The 17,918-nt window shown below is 38.6% G+C and overlaps 1 protein-coding gene and 1 long non-coding RNA gene across 2 annotated transcripts; one reads left to right on the forward strand and one right to left on the reverse strand.

Moving 5' to 3' along the window:
* Positions 1 to 4,283: 4,283 nt before the first annotated feature.
* On the reverse strand, positions 4,284 to 7,522 carry LOC121488256. Its single transcript, XR_005987005.1, has 3 exons — positions 7,397 to 7,522; positions 5,500 to 5,537; positions 4,284 to 4,857 (listed from the first exon to the last, which is right to left on the reverse strand). It is a non-coding gene; the product is annotated as an uncharacterized LOC121488256 (long non-coding RNA).
* A 456-nt stretch (positions 7,523 to 7,978) lies between these two features.
* CCNG1 (cyclin G1) lies at positions 7,979 to 15,547 on the forward strand. Its single transcript, XM_041749474.1, has 7 exons — positions 7,979 to 8,199; positions 9,324 to 9,587; positions 11,414 to 11,667; positions 12,255 to 12,333; positions 12,412 to 12,510; positions 13,306 to 13,500; positions 14,299 to 15,547. Exons 2-6 carry the CDS (start codon positions 9,324 to 9,326, stop codon positions 13,495 to 13,497), a joined length of 888 nt encoding a protein of 295 aa, XP_041605408.1. The 5' UTR covers positions 7,979 to 8,199; the 3' UTR covers positions 13,498 to 13,500; positions 14,299 to 15,547.
* The last annotated feature ends 2,371 nt before the right edge of the window (positions 15,548 to 17,918 follow it).

Consider the following 17,918-nt stretch of genomic DNA (forward strand, 5'->3'; position numbering starts at 1 on the left):
CACTGTCTCTATATTTAGAAATAGGGCCTTTAAAGAGAAAAAGTTAAATGAAGTCCTAACGGTATGGCCCTAAATCAATATGATAGTTGTCATTATAAAGAAAAGGAAGAAGGGTGCCTGGCTGGCTCAGTTGGTAGAGCATGTGACTCTTGATCTCAGTGTCCTGAGTTCAAGTCCCACATTGGGTGGGAGGGCTATTTAATTAAAAAAAAAAAAGAGGAGGAGGAGGAAGAGAAATGAGAAAGATACAAGCACAGAGAAAAGTCCATGTGAGGACACAGCAAGAAGGTGGACTTCTGTAAGCCAAGGAGAGGGCTTAGGAGAGTCCAAACACGCTGACACCTTGAACTTGGCCTCTAGAACTATGAAAAAATAAGTTTCTATCATTTAAGCCATTCAGTCTATGATATTTTATTATAGAAGCCTAGCAAACCAAAACAATCTTGCCCTGAAAATCTGGCAAGGATTCTAGGAAGTTTGGGTGAGAAAATACATGTGAAATTCCTCAGTCAACAATGAAGGGCACTAAAAACAGAAGACGCTATTACCTCTTGATGGGAATCATTATACACTTCCATATTAGAGGAAAGTTCATTTAAGGAAAATGTTTAACAGAAGGAATTATAAAGAAAAACCTAAAATACAGGGGATCCCTGGGTGGTTTGCCGGTTTGGCGCCTGCCTTTCACCCGTGGCGTGATCCTGGAGTCCCAGGATCAAGTCCCACATCAGGCACCCACCCGGCATGGAGCCTGCTTCTCCTTCTAACTGTGTCTCTGCCTCTCTCTCTCTCTCTATGTCTATCATGAATAAATAAATAAAATCTTTTTAAAAAAAACTAAAATACTGGTTTATGTTTATCAGATTTATACTAGGCCAACTCCTCCCAGTTTTTGAGCTTTTGAACTCTTGTAGCTGACACATTAGGAGATGAATTCCTAGTTCAAGGTTAAAACAATTGGAAGACTAACTTATTATTGTAAGTAATGAAGGGCAAAGTCTTGATAACATTGCTTAGTTTAAATATACTTAGTCACTGATGTCAGCAGTGCTATGGGTTATAATTCATCTCTCAGAAGGTTACTTATATTTATAGATAATAATATCTAACATTTACTGAGCTCTTACGTGTGTTCTTTCCATGTATTAGTCCAATTAAACCTCACAATTTTTGATGTACTGTTAAAAAACTGTGAACTCATAGGGAGGGAAACTGAGACCCCGACTGTAGTCTGGACCCTTGGTGTCTCAACCAAACCACAGCTTTTAATTATTCAAAGTTCTTCTACAAGGCAAGGATTGACAGGAAATGTCTTTTTTAAGATTTATTTATTTATTTTAGAGGGTAGGGAAGGGCAGAGGGAAAGAAAGAATCTCAAGCAGACACAGAGCTCTATCTCATGACCCTGAAATCATGACCTGAGCCAAAATCAAGATGCTCAACCAACTGAGTCATCCAGGTGCCCCTGGCAGGAAATGTCTTACAGAAAGCTCTGTATGTGCTATTTGGCAGTATTATTTACCACATCCAGGTATTTTCATGCTCACATACACTGTATTTAGGGTTACATGATGTAAATATATGTATTTTTCCATTTAAAATAGAAACTTCCATGATGTTCCTGAGGTTTTTATTCTATTTGAGCTAAATCTATGCATTGGCTTCCAACAAAAGGCTAGATATTTTCGAAGACTTAAGCAAATTGACGCCTTGTTCTTACCATATCTTAACTACACACAGGCACATAAAATGCATGTTTTTATTTATTACTCTTACTTCAACCCTGATTTAAAGCTCCTAACTTGACAATCCAAAATATTTCTTTTTGAATTTTTCTTGACAAGCCAAAATATTTTATTTATTTTTTTCAAGCCAAAATATTTTAAATCAAGAAGAGCCCTTTAAATAATTTCAAACTGGAAATTATGAACATAATATAGCTACAGACAACATAAACATGCATAAAGCATTTAGTGATGTTTCTTCAGATCTAGTTAGAGAATTTCAAGCCAAGTACATAGAATTTCTGCTTCTTTGTGTTGTTCCCTTCCATTGTAATCTGTCAGTATTTAACTAGAAGCTTCTATAACAATACAGCTGACCAAATGTAAATTGACTAGTGTCATAGAAGGCTTTAGATTGTTCCAGTAGTCAGATGCTTCTTTTTCTCTGCTGGCTCTTTCCTGTCATTATTTAAACATATGCAAATCTAGCTCACCTTTGAAAAGCAAAATATCTCTCTCAAAATTATATGTACCCTCCACCCATTACCTCCACCCCTCACAGTCAACCTCCTGCAAGAGTAGTTTATATATTCACTGATTTCATTTTCTCTCTTTCTATTCATACGTTTCTATTCATACATCTCAATCTATTATCCTCTTTACAATATCCTCCCTCTGTCCTTGAAACACTTTCTTGATTCCTATAACACATCCTCTCCTATATTTCTTGTCCTTGATTTACTTCCACAACTCAAATCACCCCCCACCTACCCATATTTTGATAAATCCCAAAGCTATCTGCAGCACCAAAGATTTCTCTGGGTGCCTTTCAGACAGCACTACCTGAAAGTCCTTCAAGCATCACTAGCTCAAGGACGTCCCCCCAAAACTTGGTCTTTTTCCTATATTCCCTGATCTGAGCACATAAACAGAATCTCCATTCTGCTTAAATGAGAAATCTGAACATCATTACTGACTCTTCCTTCTTCCTGATCCCCTAATCAGTATCCACAATCCATCAACTTGTACCCCAAAAGGTCCCTTGAATCCATCTCCTTCTTTCCATTCCCACTCTTACTCCCTTGCTTCAATCTTGTCACTTCTTTTCCTAGGTTAAGGCAATGGTCTCTCAACTACTCTTCTGAACTCCACTCTTGGCCCTCTCTTCAGCCCTCATGCTGATGCCCAGGGGTCATTCTAAATCACAATCCAATTGTGACAATCTCTTTAAGTTCCATGGCTGGTTCTCTAAAACCTGTAGAATAAAGTCCGAAAAAATCCAAGAATGGTATAATGGTCTACATGGCTCTTTAGGATAAACAGTGCTTTTCTCCTCCATCTCATTGGTAGACACACCCTCAACACCCTCCAACCTTTAGCCAGAGTAAACTCTATTCCATTTGTAGAGTGAGTTGTCACTCTCTCTTTCCTCTGTACCTTTCCAAGTATTGCTACTTTTGTCTGGAATGCCCTTTGTACCAGCCTCTTCAGTTGGCTAAACCTTTCAAAACTCAGATCAGGAGTTAGAGTGAAGAAGCTAAAGAAATGAGGAACACGGTGACATGAAGCAGGGAAGGCCCTGACCAGTTTAAGGCTAACGTAGAGAACAGAAGTTCTGACCTATGACATAATGTTATTCTAGTACAATGCAACTGGACAAAAAAGCAAGATCAGAATATGTAATACTTCATTTTCCAAATCTCAACTCTGTCAAAACCTTTTGTGTAGATGTGAAGGTATATGTGCATGCGCTTTTGGGAAGAATGGGTAGCAGCCTAGGCAGAAACCTTTATAAGGAAGGGAATTGCTATCCCCTCCCCATCCCCACCTTGTCCTACTAAAGCAGCAGACCACAGAGAATCCTCCAGCATGGACTTCAGACTAAAGAAATGCACCTGGATGACAATGATCCAGTTTATCCTTCCAACTTCTTATCTTCACAGAGAACAATAACCAACCCACCCTGTGTCCCAAAAGTTATATTATTAGTCTAGGACTACAAAATACAATGGTCTGGCACCTTCAAAGTCCTCAGTAAATATTTGTTGAATGTTCAGACAAACAAAAAGTAAATAGGCAACATGATCAAAATGTTGATAGCTACTGAAGCTGAGTAATGAGTCTGAAATATTCCAAAATAAAAGCTATTTTTAATGCAATAATATCCAAATTCAAGTTATGTATAATCTATATTCATTAAACAGTAAAGGGTAGCTACCAAACAAGAAGTATACAGGATATCCCTCACTTCTGAATAATAGTAATAATATAATAATAATAATAATAATATCAGAATTGTTAGAGAACTAAGTAAGATCATATGGGTTTAAATTCAATACACACCCTGCCAAATGGGAAGCATATAACAAATACAAACTCATTTTATTACTAGCTGATCTTGGCTTTGAGCCCTGCACTCAACAGTCTATGTCAACTGGACCAAATGCTAGGGAGCAGGAGATCTCCTCCTAACCTGCCATGCTATTCCCAACCCTTTTCAAGGACTACTCCTTTGAAAACACTTCACTGGTCCATTTGATTTTTTTTTTTTTTTAATGCAATTGTTAAGAAAATATCCACTGGTAAGTCAAGCTGATGTGTAAGCACTCAGACATCTAGTAGCAGACGTTCTTCATCGGAGGAAGATATCTTAGGATCTCAGGATCTCGGGAGCGCTCTTCCCCTTGCCAGGTGCAGCTGGGTCACCAGGAGCTCCGTGCGCACGAGGAAGGCAGTCAGCATGTGCTCCTCCTCTGCTCTGGCTCTTACCGCCGCCTTCCCCCCAGCGCAGCCTGGTTCCGGCCCCCAGGGTAGCTCTGCTGGGACAGCTGATGCCACTGAGCTGCTCCCTGTGGTCGGGGCGCACCCGGGCGCTTGGCTCCCCGCCCCCTCCCCCACACTCTCCCACCAGCACGGGGCAGTGCCGCGCCCCTCACTTCCTGCGGCACCTGGCCCCTCACTCCCGCCCCGGGAGGCCAGGCCGTCCCCCGCCTCCCGGTGTCTGCCGCTGCTGGGACCACGCGACTGAGTGGCTGAGCGGTGGCTCTGAGTTCCATGGCTCCTGTCCTGGGATTGCCACTCGCCTGATTTCATTGCACCGGTGCATGGAGAGAAATGTTTGTCCTCCTGTTGTCTGTAAACCAAGGAAGCCATCATTAAACTGTCTTATTTCTCCCCCCCCCCCCCCCCCCAAAGTGCCTTTAGGTAGCAGTGGTTACCTACGAAGTTTAGTTTTGCATTGAATGTAGTGTAACCTCAATTAGTTGGAAGGGGTTAGCTTATCTAAGGTAGTTAGAATCACTGAATGGCAAGATAGACATGACATCACTAAACTATTTTCTATGTGTCCTTCTCCCTGCCCACCGCCCACCCCCCCCCCCCCAACCACCCAGACTATACACAATTTCTCTGGTACACCAAGGGCTAATAAAGACTCAAAAAGGCCACTGCCAAACAAGCTCTCTTTATATGAATAATACTGAGCAGGTGTTCTAGCAAACAGTTGGAGAGGTGGTAGGGATTGTAATAACTAGTGCCAGAAAGGATCAGAAAGCAGAGGGGAAGGTACCCTGGTGAAATCTTTTTGATCCTCACTTCTTGATCCCTCACCACAATTGGAAAAATCAACATACAAAAGTTCCAGACATTTGTCAAGAAGCCTAAAGAGATGGTGAGGTGCAGAACCTCCTCCAATCTCTAGTTTGGAGACAGAACCAATTAGGAACTTCCCTGGGAGTCTGGGCAGCATTTGACACAGGACCACCGTTATACCTACTTGTTATAACTTCTGTTGCTCAAAGGCACTTCTGCAGTCTACAATGAAGAGAATAAGATTAAATCTTCCTGTGACTGCCTGGGATTCTTGCCCAACCTCAAGGCCATTATTCTGAGCTTTGGTTCTTGCTGCACTTAACCGATGACAGAGAAGAAAGTATAAAGATGGCAGCTGTATATATCTTCAAGCCTTGAAAATACCTGAGAAGCCAGTCATTTGAAACATTCCTGAAACTCATTACTAAATCTACACATCTTTATAAATAATTTCATAGCGAATAAGCGGCTCATTTTCTTTCTTTTACAAGAGTACGTAATTGAGCCTTACATTTGCTCATTTTTCTAATTTCTAATTTGCTCATTTTTCTCATTTTTCTATAAAAATAATCTCTTTTCAATTATTTAAGTGATAGACTAACATTCTAATATTATCAAATATAAATGACAGTGGGAGTAAAGGGAAGGAGAAAGGTAAGGAATGTCCATTTGACTTGCTTCATATTTAATCAAGTTTTCTTCAGAGCAGTCAAAACAATTACTTTCAGATCATTACTTTCAGATTACTTTCAGGGAATTTCAGATCTCAAAAAATAAGATCCTAATGTGAAACAGTTTTATTACATAAACACTGATATATTACCTAAAGCCTCACATGAAAATTTCAAGTATAAAAGATTTAGGAATTAATGCAATTTAGATACTTTTATTAGTTTTAAGTAAACAATTCTTAAACTCTGATTCTAGGACTGAGAAGATTAAATCTGACAATAGAAAAAGCCCAATCAAATGTATGTTTGAGCAAGACATTTTCAAAAGAAATGTTAATAATTTAATAATAAAGGCTACCATTTAGCAAGTATTTACTGTGTTCTGGGCAGAGTGCCTACCTTTTTATGTACTTTGCTTTATTTAATCCTCTCAATAACCCTATGAATAAGGTACTTTTACTTGCCAGAAAAGAATGGAAACTAATGTGATTTAATAACTTAAGAGTCACATAGCTAGTTAGTAACCTACGATTTGAAAATAAGTTTTATTCCAAAGTCCATGTGTTTATAGTGTCCACAAGACTACATATTCCACAAGGACAGGTACCAATATATTTTGTTCTCCACTGGCACATGTTTCAATAGATATTAGTAAATGAGTATATATACACATATTCCTAATTCTGTAACTAAAAGCCAAAAGAGAAACATGTACATTTGTAAACTCACACATTACTGTAGTGAATACTTTTTAAATGTTTTAAATTGTCCGTTTATACTCATTATGTAAGTTTGTTTTCAAGAAGGATGGGGGCCTCTTCCCCATTTGAAAAGCTGCATTTTGTCAACCAACCTATTGTTGTGGCTGGGGTGTTACATTGAGGTATTAAGTTTTCTCCCTGGTTTTCCTTCTCTTTTCCTCTCCACAACTCTGCCCCCGTTTTGAGGCTTGGTCAAAAGACACCTCAGGGAAAAGAGAAGGGATACCAGTAAATCTTTCAGATTTTCACTTTTTATAGCTCAGGATGCTACTAACCAGAAAGAGCTCATGATAGCAGAGACATCCAAGTACAGCTCTGAGAACTGATTAACTCTTTCCTCATCAGTCCTCAGACCCTTTTAATGTAGACCCTTCTCACTTGTAAGGGAGCGAAGGCGGAGGGGAGTCCAAGAAGGCTTCAGGCTAATTATTTTCCCACCTATCTGGCATGGGCCCCCTTCACACCTGGGTCTGTGGACTTAGATTCATAGTCACTGCAAATATTTTCCCATGTACTCTCCTCTTAAGAGTCTAACACGCACCTTCCATTTTAAGCCATTAAAAAAAAAAAAAAAAAAAAAAACCTACCAACTTTTAATTAGCTCAAAAATAAAATTCAGGAAATTGGTGAAGACCAAGAATTTACCTACCCCAGCTCCATTCTTTGATAAATCGTACAAAAAGGAAATTAAGGCAAGAATCAATGGATTTCCAAAGCTCACAAGGAAAAACCTATAGAATACACCACCGCATAGAAAATTCACCACCTCTCCACCCTGTAACGAAAAATCAAGGGTTTACTTTGTGTTTTGTAATTAGTCACTGTATTTTTACAAAGAGGACGCCGAACAGCTCTACTGAACCGCAGGGGACTAAAACTCTCATACATTCTGGAATGATGTTCTGGCCAATCCGGCTGCCAGGAGAGACCTGACCCGGGACGGACTGCGCACACCATTTAGCTCGACCACTTCTTGGTTGAAAACACTTTGGGAAACTCCCCACTGAGAGAAGCTAAGAGGCAAGGGGCGTGGCCTCAAGGGGCGGAGAATTTGGCTCCGGGATAATGGGAAGTGTGTGCTGATTGGCTGGACTTCTTCCCTCCCAGACCAGCCCTCTTTGGACGGCTGGGGCCATCCATCAAAAGAACTACACCAATCAGAAGCTAAAATCCCCCCTCTCCCGCCCACCAGGGGCAAGCCCCGCCCTCCAATATATTACTCAAGCGGTCAGGCGCTGCCCCTTCGGCTCCGAGCTGACCCTGTGGTGGGCAGTGTCGTCGGGGCGGCGCTGCGGAGACCTCCGCCCAGGACGGCTCCCCCTCCCCGGGCCTCTCCCCTCTTACCCGCGAGTCCCCTCGCCTCGTGGGCCTATCGGATCTGTTACCGCGGGGTGAGGTGAGAGCAGGCCCGGGGAGGGTAGTTACGGCTGAGGAGCCGCAGTCGCGGTCAAGGTGAGCGGGGCCTTGGGGGTTGGCTTCGCGGTGCGGCTGAGGAGCCGGGTGAGGGGTGAGGGGTGAAGGGTGAGGGGTGAAGGGTGAGGGATGTGGGGCGAGGGGCGGGTCCAGCCCGCGCTCTTTCCCTCGATTCACTCTCCGTTTGCAACAAGTCCAGGCTAGTCGGAGCGTGGAGGGGCGGGGCCGGTCTTACTGTCCGGTCGGCGGGGTCCCGGGGACCAGCCCACGGCGGAAAAGCGTTGGGCCCGTAGTTAGGGATTCCTCGTCCGCGCTTCCCTTCAGTCGCGCGCCTTGGAAGATCCCCTGCCCTGTCTGTCCCTTGGTGTGGGAGGTGCGCTCGTACCGGGGCTTACCTTGTGGCTGGGACTGACGAGCTGTGGGATACCGACTCTTAAATTCATGAAACTCCCAGGTGCATACTGCAGCCTACGGTACCTCACGCCCTCGCTGCGTGTTCCCGTAGCGCCCTTTAAGCTTCGCCAATAAAAGTTAACGATGGTTGAGCGCAGTGTGTCAGGCACTGTGCAAAACTCTACATGAATCATCTTGTTTAACAGCCATTCGGAGAGACAAATGTTGTTACCTCATTTTTCAGAGAAGTAAATATTATTGTCCAGTGTTTATTGGGTACCTTTGTGCTAAGCCCTATACCTAGGTGATCCCGTTTTAACACACGAGCCTGTGAGGTAGGTAAGAACCTCATACCCACTTTACAGATGAGGAAATAGGGATTAAGTAAAACTAACTAACGTTAACAGTTCATAGTATGGCAGTTCAATATAGGGCAATTACATACGACCGTCTAATTTCAGAGTTTTGGCGCCCCATCTCACAGTATCAATAGTCCGTTATCTCTTGGCAGTGAATGACTTGAACAAGTATTTCTTGAAGATTTTTAATGTTTTTAAGGCATGGCTCCTGTCCTCTAGGAACTCACAGTCTAGGATGTGACCAACTGGTCGGGTGGGGGTTAGGGGTGGCTGTAACAGATGGCACTTTGCAAGGACTTAGATTCACTAGCAGCACTGGGGGAGGGGAAACTTGTGTATAAAGCACTTGGCATGATACAAGGCAGGAAGGGCTTTTCTTACACTCCTTTCTGGGCCTTGTGCTATATATAGATGATAGAAGTACTGACAACAACTGAATCTCAGAAACTGCTACACCAGCTGAATGCCCTATTGGAACAGGAGTCCAGATGTCAGCCAAAGGTCTGCGGCTTGAGACTAATTGAATCTGCACACGATAATGGCCTCAGAATGACTGCAAGACTAAGGGACTTTGAAGTAAAAGATCTTCTTAGTCTAACTCAGTTCTTTGGCTTTGACACGGAGACATTTTCTCTAGCTGTGAATTTACTGGACAGATTCCTGTCCAAAATGAAGGTATGTTTAAAGCTACATTGCACTAAGTATTTCTTGGTTTTACTCATTTCGTTTTGGAGATGAATTTCTCTAGCTTTGGGCTGGTATTCAAAAACTTGACCTTTTTAATTTTCATCAAGTAGCCAAAACATTTCAATGATTCTGTGTACTCTAGCATTAATGCTCTTCCTTCATAATCAAGAATAATGTATAATTAGAATAAACTTGACATTGAATAATAAGTCTATTAGCAAAAAAGAAAAATAAAAATATTAGCAAATAATTGCAGACTCCCAGTATGAGAGTTGGCTGTTGTTTTTTAAAATCTTTCTTGATAGGTTGGGTATTTTCATTTATCTACTGTTGTTTTTAAATTTAAAGAAATGTGTTATAGGCAGAATGCTAGATTGTGGTTAAGAATTACCGGTTTGTTTTGTTTTATGCTGTGAACCACTTGGTCAATAGAATATACTTCTTAATTTCTAGTCATATATAAAGTTTTAATTGTTTTAGCCCTAGACCTATTCATACATATATTGTTTAGCTTGCTATTTTCAACATCAGTTGGCATACAGTAGAGAAGAGAGTATCTTCTGAAGGAGGAGCATTTATGTAATTATTTCCCTGTACTGGATAAGCAGGACATCTGTGTAGATTTCAGAACTTGCTTACTGTTAAAAATATATCTGCCTTTTGTGCCCATGGTCATGAGTGGATGAGATGATGTGACAAATGGAAAGAAACTCATCTTTTAGTCCTCAGTACCTGACACAACACCTCATACACAGAAGAAATTCCACATTTGTTGAATTGGATGGTTCAAGAAACTTGCTCAACAGACTAATTTTTTAACTATTGTTTAGACACCATGTGCCAGCACTACCTTTGAATCTATAAATGTTGCACAGATTAATAATAATACATCTGTCCCTTAAGTATATTACAATCTTATATGAAAATGTTTGTACCAATAACTGTAAAACAATGCAAGGCATAATAAGAAAGATACTTAAACCCCCAAAGAGAAATAAATATGTTGCTGAAGAGATTCCAAGAAAAGGAGGATACAAACACTGTAAAAACTTCTTAAAGTTTTATTTAACGTGGAACTTCAAGTGGATAGAAATTTGATTCTGTCACATTGTAGACATTCAGGAAATGATAAATAAATATAAAAGATTGGCAGTGGATAGAGCTTTACAGGCAGAGTAAATAGTGTGTGCTAAACCATTTAAAAGCCATTTTACATGTGTTATTAAAAAGAAAAGAGCCTAGAAAAACACATCTTAGAAAGAAATTTTGTGCATAAGCCATAAGGAGCTTTGATCCTCCTATAAGCCTTTGATCAGTTAGTTTATTTGGTCCAACTAGAACATAATGCTTACAGTTCTACAATGATTTAGGAAGGAAAAGAAAAAAAGAATTTATGGGCTGAAGTTAAATATTATCCTGACACTTAGTCCAGTTTCTCCAAAATTGATTCCAAGTGGATACATAGTGTTGACAGGCTAGAGTTGAGGAATGATTGGATCTCTATTAAGTCCTTCACAGTTGAGAAATAGATCTCAAAGATACATTTTAATAATAATGCATCTGAGTTCTAGATTATTTTATTTATTTATTAATTAAAATAAGCTAAAGAGGGATACCTGTGTGGCTCAGTGGTTGAGCATCTGCCTTTGGCTTGGGTCATGATCCCAGAATCCTGGAATCGAATCTGGCATTGGGCTCCCTACAGGGAGCCTACTTCTCCCTCTGCCTACATCTCTGCCTCTCTCTGTGTCTCTCATGAAATAAATGAAATCTTTTAAAAATAAAATAAAGACATGGGCTCATTGTCATTTTAGGTACAGCCCAAGCACCTTGGCTGTGTTGGGCTGAGCTGCTTCTATTTGGCTGTTAAATCAATAGAAGAGGAAAGGAATGTCCCATTGGCAACTGACTTGATCCGAATAAGCCAGTATAGGTTCACGGTTTCAGACTTGATGAGAATGGAAAAGATTGTATTGGAGAAAGTGTGTTGGAAAGTCAAAGCTACTACTGCCTTTCAATTTCTGCAACTCTACTACTCACTTATTCAAGAGAACTTACCAATTGAAAGGTATGTAATCTTTGTTTTGACCAAAGGAGATTTGGAAATCAAAATGGTATTCTGGATATTGCATAAATTCAGTATTTTGGTATAATTCCAATCAAAAGTAAAATGAAGGGGGTAAAAAAGTACAATGACAGCTGCAGCTCCTTGGATTTCATTTCACTGTCCAACAAAAGCGAGACTTTCAGTTGTCAACAGCTTTTTCAAGTCTGTGAAGGCTAATTCTTGGGATTAAAGGACATTTCAACTTTTTTTTTTAATTACATTTTCCACTTATAGACTACTTAACTCCTAGAACCTAGTAAGTATCTACCAGATTTATGGAAAAAGAACTCAGTAACTGCAGAAATAGATTAAAATGAAAACTTGATAGTTGTAACATGATACTTTTTTGGCGGGGGTAAAATTATTTTAAATTCATGTATGGTATCTTCAAGAAGTTAATGCTCCTGAAGGAAAGGGAATTCTTCAAATGATTTATTTTCTGTGATGTGTGCGTAAATTTCATTTTAAAATGACTTAGATATTCTAAACATCCTTCGTTGACTACATTCTACATAAAATTAATCTAATTTTCATTTTCTTTTTAAAAGGAAGAATAGCCTTAATTTTGAAAGACTAGAAGCTCAACTTAAGGCATGCCACTGCAGGATCATATTTTCTAAAGCAAAGGTAAATATTTTATAAAGATAAAACTGATTTATATACCTATTTTCAACTCAATACTTACTTAAAATTTATCTCTTTTAGCCTTCTGTGTTGGCATTGTCTATCATTGCACTGGAGATCCAAGCACAGAAGTTTGTAGAGTTAACTGAAGGAATAGAATGTCTTCAGACACATTCCAAGGTATGTCAAGGTCATAGCCTAAATGGTGTTAACAGCTATAAAAGAAACTAAACCACTTGTACTAGCTCCTCAAGTAAAATGAGATGTGTCTATTTGAAACTTGAGTAGCTTATCCTCAGATTTATTTAACAAGGAAAGACACGTTAGTAAGATCACAATTATTGCTGTAGTTATATACTGTAGGACCATTTTTTTAATTTTAGAGTACAGTGGGGGAGGAGAGAGAGAATCTCAAGCAGACTCCCTGCTGAGCACCAAGCCCATGGGCTCAATTCCATGACCATGAGATCATGTGTGACCTGAGCTGAAATCAAGAGTCCGATCTTGGGCAGCCCAGGTGGCTCAGCGTTTTAGTGCCACCTTCAGCCCAGGGTGTAATCCTGGAGACCCAGGATCGAGTCCCATGTCAGGCTTCCTGCATGGAGCCATGTCTCCCTCTGCCTGTGTCTCTGCCTCTCTCTCTCTCTCTCTCTGTGTGTGTGTGTGTGTGTCTCATGAATTACTAATTAAAATCTTTAAAAAGAAAGAGATCTTTAACCACCTGAGCCATGCAGGCACCCCATGTAGGATTTTCTTTTTTTTTAAAGATATATAGAGTATATGTGAGAGAGAAAGCTTGAGCAGAGGGGAGGGAAAAAGGGAGAAAGAGAAGCAAACTTCCCACTGAACAAGCAGCCTGATGCAGGGTTCCATCCCAGGACCCCAAGATCATGACCTGAGCCGAAGGCAGATGCTTAACTGAGTCACCCCAGGTGCCCAGTTGTTACTAATAATTTGTTTTTAATTTATGCACAGATAAATGGCAGAGATTTGACCTTCTGGCAAGAACTTGTATCCAAGTGTTTAACTGAATATTCATCAAACAAGTGTTCCAAACCAAATGTTCAGAAGTTGAAATGGATTGTTTCTGGACGTACTGCACGGCAATTGAAGCATAGTTACTACAGAATAACCCACCTTCCAACAATTCCTGAAATGGTCCCTTAATTGGTAAGTTTGGTTCATAGTTACTCTCCATATAGAGAAAATTTTCTAGCACTATAGTTTTATTGTTTAATTCAAGAACTAAATGAATTATTATCAAAAATAAACAAGATGGAGTTAGAATAGCAATGGGGAAAATGACTTCACTGATCTAGTCAGTTAATATTTGAGGGCATTTTTTCATTTAAGATACAATAGCCTGAGAGTAAGGAATTATCCAGCCTTTGATATGTACATTAGCCATTTCATTAAATTCTCAGCTTAGAAAATCACATCCTCTTTAATAACCTGAATTTCAAAAGAAGCACTAAGACACTATTTTTCACATCATTTTGCTATATGTAGACCCAAGTTCTGGCACAATTGAAGTTAACACAAGCCTAAGCAGGAAAACGGGACCAAAAGTTTGAACCATACATGAACTAATTCAAGACTGTCAGCTTATAAGCAAAATCAGTATGAACTTGGATGTTGTACTTAAAGTAAATTATGGCAGATGGTCTCCATGCTAGGTATCTGCAAACTGCCAAGGTATCTCAACACTATATTTGTATATCATTGCAATTGCAGTTGGAACACTGGAAAGTGCATAAAAATTAAAATCTCGTCACTAATATAAGATATATATTCTTACCATCTGAATTTAAGTTGTAATTTAACCTTTTTCTACTCAAAGCTAAATGTTAATACATTTACATATGACATGATTATTAAATCTTCTGTTAAGCAGTTGATTTTTAACAGTTAATAATACTCTATGTTTGGCAGAATTCTAATAACTTGATGTTTTGTTTGTTTAAATAGGATTGTTACAGCAACAAAAAAAGCTCTTCTCTGAAGCCTTTCTCCACAATCCTGAGCTATGGATTCCATGATGTTATAATGAATTTAAGCTGTGAAGCCTCAGAACATCACAACTAGATTAGCATTGATGTTCTCAGATTTGGGAAAACTACCTAATTAACATGCTGTAGTGGAATTAAATTTAAATTAAATTTAAATTCATCTGTGAGGCATACAAATGAAAGCTAAGAGCATAAATGTGAAATGTTAATAACAAGCCTAGGAAGGTAAACTGTGAATCTTCATTTCTAACATTGACCCAACTTTCTATGTTGGGTCAATATATTATATTTAGGTGGTATCAAAAGTGGTAACCTAATTAAATTCTAAATTATGAGGTATACATTAAAACCAACATTTCACAAATGCACTTTTAAGGCATAACAAGGGTCACTATTCTAGGCAATGAAAATGGTTTCTTGGTACCTATAGTGCAAATAATAGATAATTCCGAGATCTAGACTTTACTGCTACTTGGGAATTACACTTAAATTTGAGGGCATTTTATAAAAGTAAAACTACAGGCTTAGTTATTTTGGCATATTAAGTTATTGTTAATATTTTTCCTAAAAAACTGGTGGTTTGCATCCATAGTAAAATTTACACAGTATTTGCTGCCTCCATCTAATCCCATCAAGAAACTTTGTTTTTATTGTGTTAGTAATTCAAAATAACTATGCTCCAAAAACTTGATTTAACACTCCAGAAGTTTTTACTAAGGGCTGTTTTTATAAAAACTATTGCTTCTAACTTAGAATTTTTAAAGGAAGAGAATATACTTTCACTACTTGCCCCTCCTGTCCCCAAAGAAAGTCTTTAAAAAGTCAGTAGGCATCCTCATAATTATGAAGTTGCTAAGGTAGTATTTGAGATTTTCTATTAAGTCAGTGACCGTAAGGAGATCTACGGTATTAAAAGTGATGTAAACAGTTACTCAGTGCAGCAAGTAGCTTGTGTCCATCCAGAATGGCTGTACCCATTTATGACATGTTATGGGTAAATGTGCACTGGAAAATAAACCAAAGAACCACAATATATCTTATACTTTTGTGAACTGTGTTTTATGGATAACTTCAGTTTTCCCAAAAAGCTGACATATTTCAATAATTTGACATCAGTGTTAATTCTGAGTTGGCAGAGATAGCCTAACCAACTACCGTTATGTTTTGGTACTAAGGGCTATACCTTTCAATAAAGTTACTGAAATGCATTCCTTTGCAGGTAGTTTCTATTTGTTTCTGTTCTGATTTAACTGTTTTGTCAATGTGATACTAGAACCACAATAAAAAGCTATCTCCATCCGGTATATTTAAATTTAGCAGGAAGATGTATGATAGCAGAAACAAAATCACTATTAATCGTATGGCCATTACCTAATTTACTTTCAAATGGCTTTTCAGAAAACAGAAGATTAGGATAAATATATTTAATGTGCATTTAAAGGTGGTGTTGACACAGTATTGGTAACTTGTGTCATTTAGATTCATCAGTATTATGGATATTCTTAATACAAATTCACCCTTATATTCAGCCCACCTGAAGTTCTGGGCAAATTGTCTTACCTTAAATGGCATTCCAGCAAAGTGGTTGGTAATGACAGGTAACTAACCAGTATAGTGTTAGTCTGCTTAGGTAAATTGGTAATTGGAACTGAAACAGGATTTTGAAGTGTTCGTGTTTAATTAAACTAAGAAGACAAAGTGACCACTGCAAAGAGTTAATTGAAAATTGAAATAAAAAAAAAAAAAGAAAATTGAAATAAAAACTTATATAGGAAAGTTCCTTTTCCACTTGACTAAGACTAGATACACTTAATCCTCTTTACAGTGTAGTTTTTAAACACCTGAACCTTACATATTTCTAATTATGTGGCATACTATCAAAAACAGCAGACAGCTGTGCCTTGGTGATGCAGTCAGTTGAGTGTCCTCTTAGTTTTGGTCATGATCTCAGTGTTAGAGGATCAAGCCCCATGTCGGGCTCTACACTCTGGGTGAGGTCTGATTGAGATTCTCCCTACTTATTGCTTACTAAATATAAAACCTGTAATTTTTCATAAACCAAAACCAGTAAACATAAGGCAAATGAGATGGATTAAAATAAGCCAGTTTGGGGGGTGGGGGGCTCTGGCTGGCTCAGCCAGTAGAGTATGCAACTCATGATCTTGGGGTCATGAATTTGAGCTCCACACTGAGGGTAGAGAATCCATAAAAAAATAAAAAGCCAATGTTTTACATTAATTTGACAAAGATTTTGGAGCAATTGGTCAGGCATAAAAAGGGATCATTAAATAAAGATAAAAGAATTCAAGAAGACTTGACAATCTTAAGTTTGTATGCACTTAACATCAGAGCTTCAAATATGAAAAATGGACAAGGATTCAACTACAGTTGGAGACTCAAACCTCTTAGTAATTTATAGGAATTTAGGATATCAGCAAGAACATAGAAAAACAGTAATACCAACAACCAACTGGATCTACCTGACATAAAAAACTTCATCCTAAAACAAAAGAATAAGCATTCTTTTAAAATACATGGAACATTCACCAAGACAGACCATATCTTAGGTCACAAAACAACCCTTAAGAAATCTAAAGGAACTAAAATTATGAAGTATGTTCTCTGATCATAAACTAGAAATGTCAGATAACAGGAAAATCTATGAATACTTAAGCGATTAAACAACAAACTTCTAAACAAGGTTCTAAGGGTAAGTCTAAAGAGTAAAGTATTTTGAACTGAGTGAAAACATCAAAATGTATGAAATGTAGCTAAACCAGTGCTTAGACTAATTCACATCAATTGCTTTTATTATGAAAAAAAAAGTCTCAAAGCTTCCACATAAACTAGAAAAAGCAGAATAAAACCCACAAAGCAAACAGATGGGAAAAGGTCATTAAAAAATGAGGGGTTTAAAAATCAATGAAACTGAAAATAAGGATAACCAACAAAACCAAAAACTATTTGAAAAAAGCAATAAAATTGATGAATGTCTAGCAAGACTGACAAAGACAAATGACCAATCTCAAGACTGAAATAGATAATGCTATATTAAAAGGACACTAAGGAAACAACTATGCACATCAAGTTAAATGAATTCCGTGAAAGATAAGAACCACCAGAACTTAACATAAACCAAATTAAAACAAAATTAGGTAATCTGAGTAAGTTCTATTTTAAAAAACTGAATTTGTTGTTTGAAATCTTACTGGCAAGGGGTTCCCTGGGTGGCTCAGTGGTTTGGCACCTGCCTTTGGCCCAGGGCATGATCCTGGAGTCCCGGGATCGGGTCGTGCGTCGGGCTCCTTGCATGGGGCCTGCTTCTCCCTCTGCCTATATCTCTGTTTCTCTCTGTGTGTCTCTCATGAATAAATAAATAAAATCTTTAAAAAAATATCTTACTGGCAAATCCCATAAAACACTGAAAGAGGACAATACAAATTCTACCAATCTCTTCTAAGAAATAGAAGAATCACTTCCCAATTCATTTTATAAGATTAGCATCACCCTGACACCAAACCAAGATAAAGATAACACAAACAAAAAACTATTTACCAATATCACAAATTAACAGATATG

This window comes from Vulpes lagopus, chromosome 3, assembly GCF_018345385.1.
Source record: "Vulpes lagopus strain Blue_001 chromosome 3, ASM1834538v1, whole genome shotgun sequence".
Classification (NCBI taxonomy): Eukaryota; Metazoa; Chordata; class Mammalia; order Carnivora; family Canidae; genus Vulpes; species Vulpes lagopus.